The sequence below is a fragment of the Clupea harengus genome, chromosome 13 (genome assembly GCF_900700415.2).
Source record: "Clupea harengus chromosome 13, Ch_v2.0.2, whole genome shotgun sequence".
NCBI classification, from domain to species: Eukaryota; Metazoa; Chordata; class Actinopteri; order Clupeiformes; family Clupeidae; genus Clupea; species Clupea harengus.
In genome coordinates this window covers 12209138-12231814 of record NC_045164.1, presented here as the reverse complement: position 1 = coordinate 12231814, position 22677 = coordinate 12209138, and the positions used below count along the sequence as shown (strand labels likewise).

The following is a 22677-nucleotide window of genomic DNA, read 5'->3' as shown; positions in this document are numbered from 1 at the left end:
ATTCCAGACACAAACCTTGAGACAGATTAACTCCAGCCCTCACATAACAATATAAGGAGGTGTACCTGTAATAAAACATAAATAGTATAACTTTGAGATGCTACAACTACAACTTTACCAAGTGCACAAAAATGTCTGGCACAAAAATGACTGCCAACATGGATGAGCCCTGGTTGAAACCACTGAGACCATATGCACCAAGATTTATGGCCATATTGTAAGACACCTGGAAGGCTGTTGGCTACTGCAACAAACTGCACCATTTGGGTATAGAGGCAAGCAATGATATTTGAACAAGCAGTGAAGCAAGGTCAAGGTCAAGGTCAAGGTGTGCTGAACTGTAAAGCAGGAATAGGACAACAGATGGGTGAATTACCACCGGTGAAAGCAGGCACAGATATCCGATGGAGAAAATGAAATAGACAATATAATGGTTTTGGTGACTTCTTACTAGTAGGTAATACTTTGCAATAACAAAGCAAATGATTATTACAATGTAATAACACAGTTTATTTCAACAACAAACTGCATGTACCATAATAACACCAAGTGAAAAAACTGTAATGTACATAATGTTATTGGTTCCCTGGTCATGCAGTTAGCTATATTTTTGCACAAGCACATACGTGTGAAAAAAATCCAAGAATGTCATACATTTATATCTCTGTTTCCAATAGATTGGTTCTCCTCTGACAGGATGTTGCCCATTTGCCATTGTCCGGGTGATTAACCCTTTCATCTGACATTGTTTCGTATTATTGATCACAAGTATCTTCATCTTTAGAATACCCTAGCGAAATTATATTAAGGGAATCTCTGTGTTAATCTGTGATTAACGCTATATTAAAAAGCATTAGGTTTCTGGTGTGCGCAGCAAAGGTTCATGAAAGCGTAATAAACGTTTTGGATGTTTGCCTAGGAGGAAAAAAACAATAAAGAATAGACAGGAAAATGACAAAAAAAAAACATGCTACATGAAACACCACAAAGCATTTTAAGCACTGTTATACCGTGGTCCATAGTTTCACTGAGTTTTACAGAAGAAATGCTGCTGCCGAGAAAATCTGTGTTGGAGCTCGTGAACATCTCCCTCAGTAAGCTTCCCAGCGTGCATCGCGCTTCTGTCATGGCTGCTCACTGGTGCCACTTGCAGCACATGGACTGAAATAAACAGCTTGCCACACAGACGTAACAGCAGTCTACCCAGTAGCGGTAAAGGCAACTATAGTGTGAATTAAAAATCAAATCTGGCCTGAGTTTACAACGTTTTTTTTTTTTTGAGTCTGACAACGCGTCACATGAGAACGAGAATGGTGCGGGACGTAGAGCTGCCTGTATTGCGAGGCTTTCTCTCCGACAGAGAGACTACGGAATGGAAGCAGAACATTTTCAGCACTGCAGGTAAGTGATGATCAGCATTCAGGGAATGAGTACAAGGCTCTTGCTCCTCTAGCGGATGGCGAACAACGTTGTGGTTTCGGTGTCAAATGATTATTTCTTTTAGGTAAAAATGGTCCGAGACGGAGTGCCGCTAGTACGGCTCTGGCTAGTTGGTCAGTTAGCCTATACTAAAGTTAGCTAGCAGGTAGCCAGCCACCAAGTGAATAGCCGGCTAACTACCTCAGTATCTCGCTTGCTGACAGGCAGTGATCGGGCACAGGGTTTTTGTAATGGTGAAGACTGTGTTGGATAATCGGTTTGTGATTTGACATCAACGGGACTTGCTGGTAAGATTAGAACAATTAGTTGTTATCCATGGTTGGTCAATTTATGCTAACGACGTCACTTGACAGTAACGATAGATATGAGCAAGTGCTGCGAAATCCGACGTGTGAGTATGATATGGTAAAATATCCTATTGCTAAAATATCACGCAACGTTAAACTTAAAAGTTGTTCATTGTAAACTTCTCATGGATCACCATATGCTGTCCTGTAACGTTACATTGTTAATCGGACTGTTTGTAATGTTATTGGGATTAGCAATCGCTATTATTACAACGGGGAGATCTTAAAGGGAGTAGCTCGGTGTGTTTTTAACCCCACTTTTTTTTTTTTTTACAATTATTGCTAATCTAGTTACAGTGACATCACCCTTAAGGTTATTTATTTTTTTGCTTAATGAATGATGTGCTCAGGTGCACGTTCTTCCTGCGTCTGCTCGTACAGTCGGTTCAATATTTCTTGATGACATTTAGCCTGGTAGGTTACAGTTCAGGGCGCCTCGCCGTCTCAAAATGAATTAACAGTAGCTCATGGTGTAGCGAGTGGCTTTGGCTAAATCCTTGTTAATATAATCAAGTCTCATTTGAGTTAAGAATTTGATCGACTGCTTGGTTTTGCCGTTTTGGATATTTTACATAATATCCATAGTAATTGTGATATGCTATAATATTTCCGCTTTGATGTGATAACAGCGCTATGCTTATTCAGCTATTTGTGGTATCTGTCAGGTCGTATACGATCAACGAATGTTTTGTGTAATGTCTGTCATTGTGGATTATGCGCCTGTCTAATTTGTATGAGATTATACAACACGAGTTAAAGATGTCATATTTGATATCCTCATGGGTTTTCTATAAAGAATTCCATGCTGATGACTTAAGTCTTAACAACAGATCATATTTGCATATGAAAGCACTATAACAAATGCAAAAAAAACATCTTCATCTTAACCTAATTTTAAATTTTCTGTGAAAAGGGTGAAATAATATGTGCATGCCGACCAGTGAAACATTTAATTCTTATATTTTATGTGCAGTTTTCTCGTTCCCAAGAACATCTTATGGTTTTTATATCATTGTCAGCCTCAAAACTGCAACCATTACATTTTGCAGCAGTATTGATCAGTTGGAATTAGACTTAATAATCAGTATAGATCCATGCAAGCCTTAAGCACTGTGACACGTGTGGGGTGTTCTTGATGGCATGCGTGTGTTGCCGCATGCTAACACTGGCTGTCATTGTGTTGAGGGTTACTTTTGCCCTCTGTGGTGCTGTGGACACAGTTGTTTTTAATCTTTGCTGTTGTGGTGCCTCTCAGTATATTGAATGTTATCACCCAAATTGTAGAGCATAACTGAAGTTTTAATTAAAAAAGCTGAGCATGCTGGCTGTATTTCTCTCTTTCGGAATGTCCCTTTTGTCTGTGTTTTCATACTCTCCCTGTCCCCCCCCACTTTTCTTTCGCCCTGTACTTTTTCAGTCCTTTCCTTTTTTCTTATCTCTTCTCTCTCTCTGCACTTTTCTCTTCATCTCTTTCCTTTTCCTCTTTTCCTCTGCCTCTCCTCTCTGTCTCCTTTCAGCTTTTTGTCTGTTTAAATCTTTCCTCTCTCTGTCCCCCTCTTTTTCATCTCCTTCCGTTTCCATCTCTGTGGCCCTCCATCTCGGCTCTCTTTCTGTCTCTCCGCATTGGGTGCTATTAAAGCAGCCCCCGGGATTCATCACATCTGAAACGGGATGAAATACCCCCCCCCCCCCCACACACACACACACACAGGCCACTGTGCAGGATTGCCTATTACTGCCTGCCCTCATCCGTTCTGGGGGAGAGGAGAGAAAAACATAATCAGTACCTGTTCTCTGAGCACCGGTCCCCCCCTCATGCTGGCCGTTAGACTCTCTCATGGCAACGCAGGACCATCAGCCTCCCTCCCCGCCCGCCAGACAAAGCACACGGCGATGTTGGTTTTGCATGTGCCGAGCAGCGGCGACGGTGATCAATGGCCTTCCATTCTGTATGCAAAGCGCCGTTGTCTCCCTTCGGGGCAATGTATCGAGCATGAGTTAAAATGGAAGAGTACTAAGCAGCGCAGTGGATGTGAAGAACCGTACTTGTGTTACAGATTTACTGCCTGTAACCCAAACAGTGTAAGGTGTGTAAGGGGGGCGGGGGGGCGGGGGGTGGGGTGTGTGTATGTTGATCCGTTTGGTTCTCATCGAAGGCAGTTTAGGATTGTTTTGGGGTGGCTGTATTTTGAGATGCATCGCTGAGCTCAGAGGTAAATGCAAATGTAGCGTTGCGTGTTTATGTTGATGTCTGTACTCGCCATAAAAATAGATTACTTACTTAGGCTTTGCTCCAGTCTTGGAGTTCTTCAAGAGCTCTCTCCCTGAGGCTTGCTACATATTTCTGTTTTGCACAGGCAAACACACACAGACACACAATGTAGTGCTATCTCACACACACACACACACACACACACACACACACACACACACACACACACACACACACTCAGACACACAGCCACACAGCCACACAACATCTAGAACTAATATAAATGTACACACAGACACGCACATAGATACACAGCAGCCAGCGTTAACGCACACACACACACACACGCACACACACACACACTCTCTACCTCTTCTTCACCGGGGGAGCACAGTGCAATCAATGCTAATGAAGGCTGACTGCTTCCCTGCTCAAATAAGGGACTAATGAGAGTGGGATGTGCCATGGCTGAAGCAGCCACCGAAAGCAATTACACCGGGGCTAAGACGCCTCTGCTCCACGGCTAAAATGTTGCTCATGAATCAACACACACCTTTCTCCACCCAGCTCCCCAGCCTCTCTTTCTCTCTCTCTCTCTCTCTCTCTCCTTCTCTCCGCTCCAAAAAAGAAAAGAGCCTCTTGAAGAATGCGGAGCCATATCTCAGACAGGCATACACACACACACACACACACACACACACACACACACACACACACACACACACGTACGCACGTGTGTGTGAATGTGTGTTTTCACCTCTAGGGGATCACAAAGGACGTTGCGTGGTGTGTAGCTTAATGAGAATGTGGAGTGTGAGTAATACCCTGACGAACCAAACTTCATATAACAGCGGAAATAAATGGTAATAAACCGCAGCTCGGAAGAGGCCAACCATGATTTCGAAAATGAGTGTTCCTTTATTTATTTATTTATTTATTTATTTATGAGAGGAGTTGATTGAAAGTGCTGGTGTTTGGGGTATCGTAATGATGATGGTGCTTGAAGGGTTTCTCTGGTCATGTTCATTTAATTAGCTGAGGTTGGGTAGAACACGCTTGCTTGTGAGTCCTGGCGATCTAGAGCAAGTAGTGATGTTTTTTCTTAGATGACAGTGAGGATCATGGGAATGCTTTATGTGTCGGTGAAAAAATGGACTGGCATGATTCACAGCTGCCTTTACAGACACACAAACTGACACGTTTCTCCACCATCTCGAAACTCACAGTTTTTTTTTTAAAATCAGAGTAGGTTGAAGGTATTGGTAAACTTCTCACCTTCTCTTGTCTGCGTCAAACTGTTTTGCCTTTTTCCTTTCGTGTGTGTGTGTGTGTGTGTGTGTGTGTGTGTGTGTGTGTGTGTGTGTGTGTGTGTGTGTGTGTGTGTGTGTGTGTGTGTGTGTGTGTGTGTAGAGGGTGGTCCCCTGCTCCAGAGCCTGTTGGATGGGGACTTTGAGGCGGTCCTGCTCAGCCCCCAGGTGCTGGACCTGCTGGGGGGCGAGGCTGAGGCTGTGGTGGGCGAGACCATCGAGGCCTACCTGGAGAGAAAGGTGCTGGCCTACCTGAGCGACAGCACCGAGGATGATCGCACAAACAGGTAAGAGAACCTTACACACACACACACATATACACACACACAGACACACACACTCCCGAGAGGTCATCTAGAGCATCTACTAAATCATCCAAAACACTGTGGGCCCTAATCTTTGCCTTCGTGAATGTTCCCTTTTCTCCCATCATTTCATCATTTCAAATCTCCACACTTTGTGAAAGTTGAGTTTAATTAACCTCCAACATGTCCGGTCATCCATCTACCTCTCCACCCGTGATAACCCCGAGTTGAACTCGCTGACTCTGTCAGTTAGATGAGCTGCCTGCCTGCCTGCCTCGCCGTCAAGAGTGCCCTGGACTGGCAGCCCACGATTCCACTTTAATGAGGGTTTTTTTTGGGGGGGGGGGGGTCGGGGGGTGATGGTGATGGTGATGCTACTGCTCCATTGGGGTCTTTTTTTATCGGAGTGAATATAAGCAGAATTACAAGTCAGCTGACGCCCGTCAATGATGGCGCACCAGCACCCCGGCCCCCTCCTGCTGGAATGAATTATTAATTTTTAATAAGGATGGCATGCCATCGCCTCGTGTTCCCGGTAGCTGGCAGGCTGGCTATGAGTGCAGTGTTTCCCCTAGGTTTACAGCTTTGGGGGGGGGGGGGGGAAAACATTTTTGAGATAGTTGCGGCCTAAAATCGTGATTTCGCGGGAGCTTTTTCGATGAAAGTTGCTGTGTTTTAAGGAGTTTGTTGCGATGAAATTGCCGGAGGAAGTGAAAGTTGCGATAAAATGTTGCGAATTTTTCTCTTTGTAATCTTAATTGTGTTATTTGTTGAAAAATAACTGATTTAATAAACAAACATTCATTCATCAAGAACAAAACCATTGAGAAATGGTCCTCTAAATAACCATGCCAATATGCCAAACAAAAGATAACCAGGACTACAAAAATGTAGCAAAATAGGCTTTACTTATCCACAACCAGAGGCGAATCTAGGTTCCCACATTTGGGGGAGGGGGGGGGGGGGGGCTAGGCCCCTGGATAAAACCTATTCTTTTTCTGTGACCCAGCAAAAGTAGATGGGGTTGTGGGTATGCTCCCCCATAAGAATTTTTGGAAAATATCCTTCTAAATAGTGTCCTCTAGTGGGTTTTAGGAAGATAAATTAACACATTTAGATTTAAAATATGGCACAACAATAAACATATTGAAGACATCTGCTGAGATAGGTGTTAATTATACTGTAGCATGGTAGGGATTTGCAGCTCAAGTGAGTAGGTTAACGTTATAGGCTAAAATTCACTAGCTAGTTATAGCTGGTGGAGCTACTGAGTAGGGTAGCATACCCACAGGATCAATGAACTGGCATGATAAAAGAGAGCCACGACATCTATTATTATCTCGTGATGATTTAACCATTTCGTTTCTTTTAATATTTTAAACTTCATGTGCTATACCTTTATATCCAGCAGCTGACTGGCAGATTTCACCAGCTTGGGTCGGACAGTGGCTCCCAGTCTGTTTACTACTAGACGTTATCACTGTCTGTCTGCCTGCTCGCGAGGCTCACTCACTCACGACCAAACAGAGCCTTGCGCTTGCCACCACAGCAGGGGCGGACTGGGGGAAAAAAGTGGCCCGGGAGTTACTGTCAGATCGGCCCACTTAATACACGGCGCACTGCCCACTCAATACACGGCGCGTTGCCCACTCAAAGCATTGCACGTATCGACCAGTCAGTGGCCTACTTGGAAAAATACCCATACACTTAACATTACTTTAGATGATTACAAAGAAATTACATCATATATGTTTTTTTTTATAACATTTGGATTGGATCCACCAATTTGCCTGGATGGGACACATGGAATAAAATAAATATTGGCTATTGTAACACTCCAAGGTAGGTATAGTTTGCTTGATGAATATGCTTAACTCTGGGCTAGTATCAGATGGTTATATGTAGAACTACAGAGCCTAAGGAATGAATGTCAGCAGAGAAAGACCACACAATTCAGTAGTTACATTAAGCAAGACAATTGTTCAATTTGTTATTAACTCATACAGCAATACCTTTTTGTCCACTAGATGGCATCACACAACAGAAATATTTCCCCTCTACCTACATAGCTAGAGTAGCTAGTTACAGGTGGAAAGCTATGAAAGAAAGTTGCATCCAGGAGCCTTCATAAGCAAACATGATGTGGCTCCACATTACATTATCCCACTTTTTCATTATCCACATGTCTCAAAAGTTGTATGATGTAACATAGCTTAACAGGTCACATGATATGTCCAGTAACAACATAGAGAAGGGGGCAACATATAAGTCAAAACCAACCATATTTATTGACTGATCTTGAAAGTAGTGGCTTACAAAAGCTAAATAAGTCATCACCTAGAAAATAACTCAGTGTTAGTGCAAGAAGCAAACATTCACACTGTGAAACCTATGACAAGTGACAGTGGTATATAGGAATTAGTCACTTCACAGCCTGCTAGCCACGATTTTCTTTCATTCCCAATTCTTGGATGTAGGATTCCCCCCCCTTGTAGAAACCTGTTGAATGGATACATTTGGTCTAGGAAGTCCAAATGTTTTGTTGTCAATTTACCTTCATAAGTACGCCGACTTTCAAAGAGCGAATCGAGTTGTTGCACTGAATGTTAAAAATGGATTTAACATGAGTCAATGAGAGAGATCTGGGGCGATTTCAGTTTTGCCCCAAAAAGGGGCGGGGTCATTTCAAGCACCACGTTTGCCTGAGTGACTGTTGGCTGATTCGACAATGACATTCAGAGGCAGATCAGACGGTCTAGTGGTAGAATCCGACAGAAAAAAAAAATCCTTTTCCCGTAGGCAGTGCGTCGCCCTAATCGCCTTTATGGACAAGCCGCACCTGAACTATATTGTAGAAATGAACATTAGCCTACAGAACATACGATGGGGTGTGAACATCAGTGGTATCAGTAGTGTTGCATGCTGGGTGTGTGATTGTGTGTGTGTGTGTAGGGTGTTGAAGGTGTCTGCAAGCGAGTGATGCAAGTGTTGAGTAGGCTAGAGTGATTGACATTTAATAACGCCTAAAACAAAGTTAGACTGACGGAAGACATTAGATGAGTAAAGAAGACACTTCAGAAAATTTTCGAAAAATAGGCACCATGAGTGTGAATACAGATCGCGAGGAATGGTATAAAATTCAGTCAGTGAATTCCACATTTTATAGATATTCGAGCAAATTATACGTGTTCAGCGAAGCATAGATTATAGTCAGTGCCGGCGAAGTCAGAGGCGAGGGCCGGGCGGCGATTTGGGTGGGCCGGTATTTTGGACCATCCCAACCCCGTCGGCCCACCGGGGATTCCCCCGGTATCCCCGATGGCCAGTCCGCCCCTGCACCACAGTCTCAAACAGGCGGGATTCCTCTGTGCTACTCGAGACTATTTTATTTCTAAATCTAAAAAATAAACAAAATAATTCCACTAAATTGGTTGTTAGGTGTGAATTTGACGATCTCAAAAATGTACTGTCCACAACGAAGTGCACCTGTTGACATTACAAAAGGACCATCAGTAAGACTGAATAAATTGTTATGAATGTCTCAGCCTTCACATATGACGAAAAAAACCAGCCTGTGTCACTGTGATCTGTCTCGTCATCTGACGTCCTGCCTGCGTTTCTGCCGTTCTCATTCTATGCTTATCAATCTGTTTTGCTATCCTTGTTTATTTATTTTATCCGTAAAGGTGTTGATGTTGTTCAATTTCATATATTAATTTCAAGTCGTCAAATTTCAAGTCATCCATTGTTCAACACTAGCTGCTACCTCATCTTCAAACAGAAAGTAACGTTAACTCTCCATGGCAGCAGCTCTCGAGGGTTTGGAAAATAATCGGATTTATTGCTTCCTTCATTATTCACAGCAAAATAAATAATTGTCATTACATTTCATGTTACATTTCGTGTACCAGACTCTATGTAAAAAGGGCCACGCACAATTCGCGGAAAATGATAAAAATGCAAGCCAGATCTATTTTTGAATTTTCGGTGCGGACCTGGGCATACGTTCTGCTTCCACGTCTCGTGTAGCCATTCTCATTGGGCCTCATTCTCGAACATTTTCTTAAGTGTCTTCTTACGGACTTCGAAAGACAAACCTAATAAAAGATGAACGCCTGGAAATGTGTTCTTAAAAGCTTAAAAGTGTCCGTAGCTGTGCACTGATTCTTAAGCCCAATTCTGTCCGCTGGTGGGAGTGTGCTCATCACCTGTGTGTGCGCGCACGTGTCTGTGTGTTTGTGCGCCGTGCGCGATACAGAGAGCAGAGGAGAATTGTAAACGCATGACCATGTAGAGACAAAAATGACATGCCGTCGTGTAAATAAGATAAATAACATAAGGCTATTTATGTTGTTTAATAAAAGAACAAGCTATAGACATGTTCTATAGGAAAGGTAACCTTAAATGACTTCCGTTGTGATCTGGCGCTTTTTAGAAAATAAAATTGAACAAAATTAACTTGACCTTCCAGGGGGGGTGGGGGGTGCCGTTGGGGGGGCGGGGCGCCCCCCTAATATAATGGTAGGGGAAACACTGGAGTGTGTGTGTGTGTCTGTGAGTGAGAGAGAGAGAGTGTTTTGCCCCCCCCCCCCCCCACTCCCTTACTGTAGCTCCACGCTTTTCTCTACTTCTATTGCTTCTGCTGCGCTTCCATATCCGGGCTTGGCGCTGCTGTGGGTGGTTACGAGGGAAGTGGGTGTAGCATTTGGATGCTAGTGTGTTCTTCTCCTGCTGTTCCACTGTGCCCAGGCAGCTGTGCTAATGTGCGGTCTGTGTTGTTGGATGTGTTCAGATAGCTGAATCTGTGTGTGTGTGTTAGGGCTGTAACGGTACACAAAATTCATGGTATGTATCTCGATTTGGGGTCACAGTTCGGTACGTTTTCAGTGTTGTAGGGGGAAACATTTTAATTTGCTTTGGCATGGTCCCAATCTGAACTGAGAGGCTGCCTAAACACTCTGGGGAGAAGGACTTGCCTTCAATCTAGTCTGTTTTCTTGCTCCGCTAATCGACACATTTGGGTGATACCGTTGTAAATGAAATGTATCCACAAAGTGTATCCACAGGCACATCCGACTTCAGTTGAAAAAATGTCGTTATATAGTTTAACACAAATCATTGTCAATCGATTAAGCTTGACTAATCTGGCTAACCAGGCTAAACCAACTACCATGCTACAGCTGAAACTGCCCAAACTCTACGGGTAAAATGCAACCGGTAACACGTAAGAATACACGTACCGTTACACCTCTTGTGGTGTGTGTGTGTGTGTGTGTGTGTGTGTGTGTGTGTGTGTGTGTGTGTGTGTGTGTGTGTGTGTGTGTGTGTGTGTGTGTGTGTTGAATTGTCCCAAACCTCATCTCTCTCTCATTTTAAGGAAGCGCTGAGATTAGCTGTCTGTGTCTGTATCTCTCTTATCTGTTGTCTCCCCTCTCTTCCTTCTCCTCTTCTCACTCAGTTCTTTCTTTCTCTCCCCGTCTCAGTGTTTTCTCACTCTTCTGATCTTTTTGTTCTCTCTCTCTCTTGCTCCGTCTTTCACCATACAGACCCTACCAGTTTTAGGTGCCATTTCAACACTCCACCACATCCAGTTTCTGATTAGTTGTTGTGTTTATGTGTCAGTGCACCGTTAAGAAAAGTTAATGAAGCATTACCTTCTCTCTCTCTCTCTGTCTCTCTCTCTCTCTCTCTCTCTCTGTTTCTCCCTCTCTTCTTCTGTTCTTCTGTGCTTTCCCCATCTCTCCTGCTCACTCACTCACTCCTGCTTCTTGCTTCTTCTCTCCCTCTCTCTCTCTCCCTTTCTCCCTCTCTCCCTCTCTGATGTAGGGAGACAGCTCTGCTGGCAGTAGCTGTGGCCTGTGTCCACCTCTTTGTCCAGAGTAACTGGACAGGACCTCCAGTCAGCCTGCACGTTCCTGACCTGCTGCCGGCCTCCTTACTGCAGTCCCTGTCAGAGGTAAGAAGCCTATCTCCATCTCTCTCTCACACACTCACACACACACACACACACACACACACACACACACACACACACACACCACAGACACACACACACCACACACACACACACACACACACACACACACACACACCACAGACACACACACACACACACACCACACACACACACACACACCACAGACACACACACCACAGACACACACACACACACACACCACAGACACACACACACACACACACACACACACACACACACATGCACATGTACCAAACTCACACAAACCCTCATCTCACTCCCTACAGTTCATCATACTTGAACTGCTTACTGCTCACTAGGAACTCATACTTCTTGACCTCAGGTGTCCGTCCAGCAAGCAGGTTGTGTTGTTGGGGAGGAGAACCCCACTGGTCATGTGTGTGTATACACCCACAGAGCTGGAACAGAAATGTTTTCGACACACACACATACTCTCTTCCGGCTCCAAGATGGAATTCGATCCTGTGATGCTTTGGAAGAAAAAAAAATAAACGTGCATCATTTTGCTATTCAGCAGTGTTGTACACAGGAAATCAGATGGGTGTTCGGAATGCTAAAAATGTAACTACCTTTCTGACAGCCCCTCCCCCCACAGGCTAATAGTTTAGATAGTTTAGGGGTGTTTGGAATCTGTAAAGCAACTGTAGTCTGCTGTTGTCATAGATAGATGAGTAGCCAGTGTAAGATTAGTAGGCCTAGTGTGTCTTGCTGATCCAAAAACAGTGGTTTTGTTAGCAGCCGCGTTGTTAGCTGTGCTCTTGCGGGTCCTCTTTGGTCGGTGAGTTTGTGTGTCAGATGAGGGTGTTTTCCATGGGAAGAGGCTCTTGAATGGGGCAGTGCATCACCCATGAGTAGATGACCTGTGACCGGGAACACGTGTGTGTGTGTGTGTGTGTGTGTGTGTATGTCTCTGTGTGAGTGTGTCTCTGTGTGAGTGTGTGTGTGTGTGTGTGTGTGTGTGTGTGTGTGTGTGCAGGGGCGGACTGGCCATCGGGGATACCGGGGGAATCCCCGGTGGGCCGACGAGGTTGGGATGGTCCAAAATACCGGCCTATTTCCATCACCAACCGGCCTTCCAATTTACACCGCCGGTACCTTCAACGATTTTCCATACTACTCAGAACACGTATAATTTCCTCTATGAACTATACAAATAAATCACTGACTGAGTTTTATACTCCTCCACGCGATCTGTATTCACACTCATGGTGCCTATTTTTCGAAAATGTTCTGAAGTGTCTTCTGAAATGTGTTCTTACGGACTTCAGAAATTCAACGTAAGAAACCATCTCCACCTTATTAATGAACACCTGAAAATGGGTTCTTACACAGCCGAAGTGTTCTCAGCTGTGCGGATTGAGGATGAGGATTCTTAAATTAAACGCACCTGGATTTGCATACACGCCCCGCCAGGGCACGCTACCGTAGTGACGTGTGCCGTCAGCCCTTCTAACACGAGCAGCCCGTGGGGCATCTGGTAGTTTTGAGGGATTGCATTTAAGAAAACTCTGGGCCATTTACGACTGTGACACGCGTTACAGTGACAGTGACGTTGACTTGGCCAATGTTAGCTTGCTTTTCACAGATGAGGTAACGTTCATTACCAACTAGCCTAGCTAATGTTAGGTAGATAAATGTCCAAAATTGAGACGTTATGATCTGGGAAAATAAGCAAGCTGGCGCTGTTGTCATCATCGAGATGATCTATTTAAACATGTTAGCCGTAGTCACTTGTTTACAATCGATGAGCAAGCTATGATGGTGGTAGTTGTAAAGAGGGCAATCTTATCATTTCTATGTAAAATAAGGTAACCAACTAGCTTGTTATGCTAAGATCACCGTGTTACACACAACACATTATAAACAATGTTAATATGTTATCTAGATTAGATAGTGAGGTCATAATAACACATGAGTATACTGATATTGTTTTTTATTATCATGTGACTATAATGCACCCGGGCCAGCAGAGTTAGTTTAGGTTCTGTTACTTAACTTATTGTTTTGTTATGCACCTTCAACACCCCTACACACACACACACACAATCACACACCCAGCATGCAACACTACTGATACCACTGATGTTCACACCCCATCGTATGTTCTATTCTGTTCATTTCTACAATATAGTTCATACTAATTCTATTCATTCCTTAATGTTCTGTAGTTATACGTATAACCATCTGATACTAGCCCAGAGAGATACTAGCCTATTCATCTAGCAAACTATACCTACCTTGGAGTGTTACAATAGCCAGTATAATTTTATTCCATGTGTCCACCCAAGCAAATTGGTGGATCCAAATGTTATTAAAAAAAAAAAACATAAATGATGTAATTTATTTGTAATCATCCAAAATAATGTTAAGTGTATGGGTATTTTTCCAAGTAGGCCACTGACTGGTCGATACGTGCGATGCATTGAATGGGCAGCGCGCCGTGTACTGAGTGGGCCGCGCGCCGTGTATTGAGCGGGCCGGTCTGACAGTAACTCCCGGGCCACTTTTTCCCCCCAGTCCGCCCCTGTGTGTGTGTGTGTGTGTGTGTGTGTGTGTGTGTGTGTGTGTGTGTGTGTGTGTGTGTGTGTGTGGAGACACGTCGTGATGTATGGTGTGATAAAAGTGACCTCAGCAAGACCCCTCTGCTCTGGCTAATGAGGAGGTATGAAGTGGGACGATGGGCAGGGGAATTCTGGGTAATGAAGTCTCTCTGGGGTCCCAATTATGCCGGGGTGAGGAGAGTCTGCCCTGCGTGCTCCCCCTATGATCCCCCCCACACACACACACACACACACACACTCATCCCACCCCACTGCTGCAATCTCACCCGAGAGCTCCGATTGTGCTGTCGAAGAGTTTTCTGTGCCATCTTTGATTTATCTGTTCCCTGGAAGAGCGTTATGTTGGAGATTAAAAGCACAGCGTGGGCGTTGGGACTAAACAAGAGCTTCGGCAGCTCTGCGTCAGCACTGAACGTGAGCAGTGCAACACAGCGTGAGGGGGCTCAACATCTACAACCGTTAGAGTCACTTCTCCAAGGGAATGACTGTGCTGTGATTTGTTGATGGGACAAAAAGCCATTCAGCAAACACTAATGTTTCACTTCGTTTTTTCCTTCTTTTCTTTATCTTTTCCCTGCACCCTCCCTCTATCTACCACTACATCGCTCTTTCATTCATCTTCCGTTCCACCCTCCTGTCTCTGCACATCCCCTCGCTCTCACTCTCTTTCTCTCCTCATTCCGACCCCCCCCCCCCCCTCCATCTCTCTCTCCCTCCTCTCCAGCCTCAGGCCCTGCATGCGTCTCTTCTCTCCAGTCTTCTGCTGGATGGGGAGTCGGTCTACAGCCTGGTGAACAACCCTTTCTGCCTCCTCCTGGCTCGGGTGCTGCTGGTCACCTGCCGCTCCCAGCTGGACGCCTTCCAGGTAAGACAACGACCTTTCACCCACAACCTCAACCCCAAGTACCCTCCCATCTAGCACCCCATCATATATCACTCACACACACACACACACACACACACACACACACACACACACCATACCACCTTAAATCAGACCCTTCAGATTCCCATTAAATGTACTCCCATCAGTGTTATTCCTCATTACCCTGCCGCTAGTTGGCTGAATCCATTTTTCTTCTGCCAAAGATAGCATAATTATTCTAAGGGTTAATCTCTGTCAGGATGTGGAATGTATGACATACTCATTGTGTAGTGGTGTAATGCATTGGGTTGATGTGTGTTTCTGGATGACACTTAAGCGTCGTTACCATATCTAGCTGCCAGTCTGATTGATTGACAGGGCAAGGAGTGATTGACGGCCTTGTGTTTTGAATCGCCTCAGGTGATTGCTATGTGTCCGTCTGAGCGGCTCCTAGAGGAAGCAGTGGCCAACACCCAGTTCTCAGTTCACAGCTCCGCATTAACCCCTGACACGCCCAACAAACCCATCCACTTATTTACAGCCACCCACTACACACACACACGCACGCACAATAAATGCTCATATACGCACACACGCATGCACATTGTAGACACATCCATCCATCTAAACACACACACAAACACTCATGTATACACACATGCACAAACACATGAACACAGACATTGATCTAAACATAGAATTCCATCCAAGCACACACCTGGGCACTAACAAAGATACAGTGCATGCGCCCATATATAAGCTCACACATCCCCCCCCCCCACACTTTTACAACCAACCTGCCACATCCCAGATTGATGCAGGTGTTCACTGCAGTATGAAACGGGCTGGAAAGTCATGAATCTTTAAGGTGTGTGTGTGTGTGTGTGTGTGTGTGTGTGTGTGTGTGTGTGGGGGGGGGGGGAGATGGGGTGGGCACATTTGGGTTGTACTGTGGGTAACTCGTAAACATTTTATAGGACAGTGTGGGGAATGAATGTTGCATACGTGTACGGTGCGATGGCTCAGGCCTGGGGTTCCGTGCGATAGCATCGGGGAGACGGAGCAGCCATTTTGTTCCCCCAGCAGACTGCCATTGTGTGCAGGAGGCTTAATGTGTTTTCATGGAACTAATGTGTGTTGGTGGGTGATGTGTGTGAGGAATGTTTTTCTCCCCCCCCCCCTCCCCTAACCACCCCTATCAACACAGGCCTGTTCAGCAGGATTAATTTCGCCACAGAGTAATTAGAGGTTCAAGGAACATGAACATGAACACGAACCCACACAAACACAAACACACACACACATATGCGTGCACTCACACACTCACACATACACTCACACGGATGTGCACCCTTCATTCAGGCTTTAGAATGCAAATAAGGTGCATGGTATAAGCTTTGAGCACCTTAGAAGTGTTCTTGCTGGAGTGGAGTGGAGTGGGCTTACTCAAGGACACTCTAACCCCTAATGCTACACGCTCACCACCAACACACACACACACACACACACACACACACACACACACACACACACAATTCTCTGTTCTACATGACTAGCACTCCCAAACCAGCCATAACTGAAGCTAGAGTATATAGCTGACAGGCTGTGTGTGTGTGCAGAGAATAATAATGCCCCTCACAAGCGACAATTAACACCCTGTCAGGTGACCCCTGGTTAAAACTCCACTGTGTGCATTTTTTAAATGCGAGGAGAGAGCCACAGGAGAGTCAGCCAGAAGGCCACACACCCCTCAGCCCTCTAGCCTCTAGCCTAGACCTGGGCATTATACGGCCCGCGGGCCATATCCGGCCTGTTGGCTGTCCCTGACTGGCCTGCGTGAGGTCAATGGTAAATTAGGAATCCAACGTAAATACCTGTACTTATTATACGGCTCTTCAGAATGCCATCCCAATGTTCGCAGGTCTGTAATCTCTTTATATTTTCCCCTGCAAAAAATGAATGACCGCTGTCATTGGCAACGGGTTTTGTGCTTTCATATCATTCCGCAAGTTGTCCAGTCATTTAACGTAACTGAAAGTCCTTGAAACTTGAACTCAGAAGGTGGGTTGCTTCGCATTTGCGTGAAGAACTAAACGGCAACAAAATCATTAAAAAGAGGTATTTTGGAGGAATGTCTTCTATTGTTTTGGCAAGTAACTGTATAATAAGCTGGATATTTTTTATATTTCCGTAGGCCTACATTCGTGCGTGTGGGCGTGCGTGTGGGCGTGCCTGCGAGCATAGGCGCTGATAAAAATTGATATTACTGAATTTTTATACTTTTACTATTGCATTGCAAGCTTGCTCTCGTGTGTGTGTGCCATGTGTATTGATCGTCTGGGAACACCTTTAATACTGCAAAAACATGCTCATTTTCAAAATCGTTTTTGTGAATGTTGATTAAATGTTGATTCAATAATTTTGGCGTTTTTACTATGCCTCCACCAAATTTTTTATAGCCTAAATTGAACATTTACTCTTACCGGTAGCAGTTAATCAAAACCATACAATTTAATGTTTTTCATAAAGAGATACAACTTATATTGAGCAGAATTGAGTGCAGCCTATTGGTCCGGCCCTCCACAACAGTCCCACTATCTCATGTGGCCCATTGGGAAAATGAATTGCCAAGGGATGCACGATAATATCGGCACGACATTGGTATCGGCAGATAAAAGCTTCAAAACTTAATTGTCGGCATCTGCAGATATGAACATTTCTGCCGATGTACCTGGCCGATAAGGTGACGTTCAAATTATGCGCACGCGAAGCAAATGTTTTGGTTACTATGAGCGCCAACAACGTAATTCAACACGTCGGCTGTGTGGCAGTACTTCACAGTATCAGAGGATGTTGACATGCTATTTGTCAGGAAACTTTTCAGGAGATGGAAGAGGAGACGACAGCTTGGCTGTAACGTAGGTTGCATGCATAGATGCAGAGCACCCGCGTGCAACGCTTTGCAACATTACCTGTCGCGCGCTAATAGAAGTTAATAAGTTGCTAGTTAGCTAGACAACACTAGCTAGTTAGCTTGCATGCTACGTGTCACCAGCGAAGTTGATGATCTCATTTGACGGGATGTGAAACGTTATGTCACGAGCCCACGCTATCTGTACATGGCTTACTTTTGCATATATGGAATTTATATAGCTAACTTGGCAATAACGTTACATAGATTAGTCTAGAAATCCTAAAAGGGATGCTATTAAACTGTAAGTCAGTTAACCAACGTTAGCTTGCCCAAGTTGCATTTCCAGAGTGTAGTTGTTCAAGTTCAAAGAGGTACTGTTCAAGTATGAAAATTGTGACGTGAAAATATAAATAAATCTGCCATATTTGAAATCATTTCAATAGTTTTCATGAGTGAATGTCTATTTCTAAAATGATACAAATCAAGTTTTTAATGTCCCGTATCTACAGCAATACCCTATCACAGGGGTTCTCAAACTTTTGCAAGCTGGGCCCCCCCAAAGCTGGTTAGGGGTAGTTGGGGGGCCCCCCCAGCGCGCGGCCCGTGGCCCGCCGCCACCACCCTCAACTACACCACCATATACAGTGCCCTCCACAATTATTGGCACCCCTAGTGAATATGAGCAAAACAGGCTATAAAAAAATATGTCTTTGCTGTTTATCCTCTTGGTCTTTCACTCAAAATATTCACAAAAATCTTACCTTTTCATTGAAGCAAAATTATTGAAAGAAAAAAAAACTGTTGACATTAAATAAATATTTTTCCCCAAAACATGTGTGCCACAATTATTGGCACCCCTAGAAAAATCTTATAATTAAAATCTAACTGAAGTATATTTCCAGTCATGTTTTACATTTTTAAGTTCACCTGTTTGATAAGGAACTCTTAAGAGGTCAACCATGACTTCCTGTTCCACTGGCGAACAAATATGAGGTGACACAGGCCAAATTCCATTAGTCATTCATCACTATGGGAAAGACCCAAGAACACAGTGACAATGTGCGACGGAAAGTTGTGGAGCTGCACAAATCAAGAAATGGACACAAGTAAATCTCTAAAGAGTTGAAAATACCCATTTCCACTATCATGGAAATAATTAAGTAGTTTAAAGCGACAGGAGATGTTAAGAATCAGCCTGGAAGAGGACCTATCTGTAAATTGACCCCACGCACCGTGAGGAGGATGGTTCGACTGGCAAAAGAATCTCCAAGGATCACAGCTGGAGAATTGCAGAGGTAAATTGAGTCTTGGGTTCAGAAAGTCTCCAGAACTACCATCAGACGCCACCTCCATCACCACAAATTGTTTTGGAGGGTTGCCAGAAAAAAGCCTCTGCTGTCAATCAACAACAAACTAAAGAGCCTACAGTTTGCCAAATGTAAGTCAGACTTTCAATGGGACCGAGTTATATGGTCAGATGAGACCAAAATAAAGCTTTTTGGCAACAAACATCAAAGGTGGGTTTGGCGTAGACAGAAAGATAGCCATACAGAAGAGACCCCCATACCCAATGTGAAGTATGGTGGCGGATCTTTGATGTTGTGGGGCTGTTTTGCTTCCAAAGGCCCTCGACATCTTGTTAGGAGACATGGTATCATGAACTCCATCAAATACCAGCAGATATTAAATGAAAACCTAACAGCCCCCTCTAGGAAGCTTAAAATGGGCCGTGGTTGGACCTTCCAGCAGGACAATGATCCGAGGCACACCTCAAAATCAACACAAAAATTGTTCACCGACCACGGAATAAAGGTTTTGCCATGGCCATCACAGTCCCCCGACCTAAACCCCATAGAAAATCTGTCGGAAGAGCTGAAGCCGAGTATACAAGCGTTGACCTAAGAATCTGAAGGATCTGGAGAGATACTGTATGTAGGAATGGTCTCAGATCCCGTGCCATGTGTTCACCAACCTCATCACACATTATAGGAGAAGACTCAGAGCTATTATCTTGGCAAAGGGAGGCTGCACAAAACATTAAATTAAGGGGTGCCAATAATTGTGGCACACATGTTTTGGGGAAAAATATTTATTTAATGTCAACAGTTTTTTTTTCTTTCAATAGTTTTACTTCAATGAAAAGGCAAGATTTTTGTGAATATTTTGAGTGAAAGACCAAGAGGATAAACAGCAAAGACATATTTTTTTATAGCCTGTTTTGCTCATATTCACTAGGGGTGCCAATAATTGTGGAGGGCACTGTATAGATAGATAGATAGCATATTGTTATTGATAGGCCTGACATGTCAAGGTTAGGCTATTGTTAGGCCCATACAGACAATTATTATAACTATTTATTATTATTATTATTATTATTATTGTTATTATTATTATCAGTAATAGTAGGCCTATTAGTAGGCTATTCATTATTATCACCATCATTATGTTATTATTATTATAATGAATGATTATCGACCAATTATTATTATTGTATTATTATCATAATAATAATTAGTGTTATTATTGCTATCATTTGGATACTGTTATTATTATGGGCCTCTTGTGATCTTTACAAAAAAAATCCTACAGGTCTGTCAATGTGAGACATGAGCCTGCTTTGCACTGCAAAGGTTCTCAAATCTTGGGGCAATGTTTGACAAACATATCCTCAGGTCATCCTCGATCTGTGCGCGGTTGCGGTATTTAGTTTTGAGCGCAGTCAGTCTTGAAAAGCCTGCCTGGCACAAATATGTCGACGCGAAAAAGAGGGGCATTTTTAAGGCTATGTCGCAAAGCTGATCATTGCTATCCAGAATGACGAAATAGGGGAGATGCTTAAGTCTACTGTCACTCTTCAGCTGCTCTTTCATGTCTATTGACAGCTCGTCTGCTGAGCAGAGAAATGGATCCCGAACTTAGGCGAATGAACGGTAGTCCTCTTTGAAATAGGACCCAAACTGATTTCTGATATTCGGCGTGATACAATGTCATTTGACATAGGTATTGCGCTGAGTTTAGCTCCTATTCTACACGTCTTGCGCGGCCGGCAAAATCAGTGTTTCGGCAATTGTATGGGGTTGGCCAAGCTTAGCAATTCTATGAGCAACTACATAAGATGCCTCCAGACACTGCTTGGAGATGGTGGTTCGTTGTTGCTGGAGGCCATCACGTTCATGTTTAAAGAAGTCCACAGGCTTCTCTTTCTGACTTTTACGAATCAGAAACGTGTCCATAGTTGTGTTTGTTTGCTGATACAGTGTGTGTCAAGTCAATAAAGTTCTAATTTCAACGTCGTGTTCTTGTATGTGTGGTTGTGAACGACACGAATAATGGATAAGGATAAGGCTGTGCTAGGCAATGATTCCTAACAAAACTAACTGTACACAATGTAGACAGGGACAGCACAAAATAGTATGCAAGTGCTGGTGTTTTATTTGTTGCAACACGGTGGATGATACAAAAATGTAAAGGTAGGTGTTAAGGAGAAAAGGGCTAGCTGCAGTTGGAAGAAGGTAGCTAGCTAGGCTAGCTCTCGGGGCTACGAGCTTTTTCAAAAGACTGTGGAGCAAATTACTCCTTAGAATAGGCTACGAATAGACCTACTGCAAGCGCAGTAAGGTATTACTAAGGAAGGAGTGATTCTTTAAAAAGACTGTTTATAAAGCAATGAATATCTGAATGATACAGGAAACAAGAGAAATTGAACAAACTCTGCAGAGTGTTGTCTCAGGGTGAGCGCTTACCAATGCCTGTGGTCGGAAACTTAGGCGCAACTCGCGTTCAAATGATACAACTCCGTTTTGATTGGTGGATCAGGAGCAAAACCGTATTTGATTTGTTTGGGTCAGTCCAGCCCCTTACATTTCGCCACTGAGGGAGCTTTCACTAACCAATGACAGGTCGGCGGTAGTTTTTTTTTTTTTCTCCGTCTGTGACTTCGCGCCCCCCCCTGGAGAGTGTTCGCGCCCCCCCAGGGGGGGCCCCTGCCCTATCATAATAACAGATTCATTCTAGTACAGGAGAGACTTTTCAATAATTAAAAAGCAAAAAAGCAGAGGTGTATATATCTGTATCGGCAATCGGCCAAAATGAGCTTGTAAATATCTGCATATCGGATATCGGCTCAAATTCAATATCGTGCATCCCTAGAATTGCCCACCCCTGGTCTAGCCTCTAACCTTTAGCCTCCAACCTCCACAATTGTGCTGAATGTCAGGTATAGTGTGTTTTGTATATTTGTGTGCCAAGAGCTGTGTCTTCTCGAGTGTGAGTTATGATTATGCAGGGGAAAGTGTGTGTGTGTGACTGCTGAGCAGCAGAGTTGAGGTGTCTCTAGTGTTACTGTTGTGTGTTGTTTATCCCTCTCTCCCTCTCTTCCTCTCTCCCCCCCTCTCTTCCTCTCCCCCTACAGCTCCTGCCATGGTGGACTCTGCGTTACGTGTCTGTGCACCAGCAGGTGCTGGAGGCTCGCTCACCTCAGCTCCTCAGCCTTGCCCAGAGCTGCATGGACCACGGTAAGAGCCCCCAACCCCCACCCCCACCCCCTCCCCCTCTCCCCACCCCCACCGCACAGAATCCTCTAGAAACCCCAACCTGTCAATCACACCATGCACCAGCACTCCATAATACCACTCGAGGTGCGTGCCTGTCGGTAGAATCCTGCTAGTATCCCGTCAGTCTTATGGTATTTGAACACTGGTTTGATAGGCCCAGTCAGTCATGTCAAAA

The 22677-nt window shown here is 44.2% G+C and overlaps 1 protein-coding gene across 1 annotated transcript in view; it reads left to right on the top strand.

Moving 5' to 3' along the window:
- The first annotated feature begins 984 nt into the window (after nt 1-984).
- ttc27 (tetratricopeptide repeat domain 27) overlaps nt 985-22677 on the top strand; it is a 108842-nt gene continuing 87149 nt past the window's right edge. Inside the window, exons 1-5 of the mRNA XM_031578611.2 lie at nt 985-1401; nt 5410-5593; nt 11438-11567; nt 14895-15035; nt 22361-22463. Of these exons, the coding sequence (XP_031434471.1) occupies nt 1299-1401; nt 5410-5593; nt 11438-11567; nt 14895-15035; nt 22361-22463 (661 nt within the window). The 5' untranslated portion in view covers nt 985-1298. The remainder of the gene's footprint in view (nt 1402-5409; nt 5594-11437; nt 11568-14894; nt 15036-22360; nt 22464-22677) is intronic.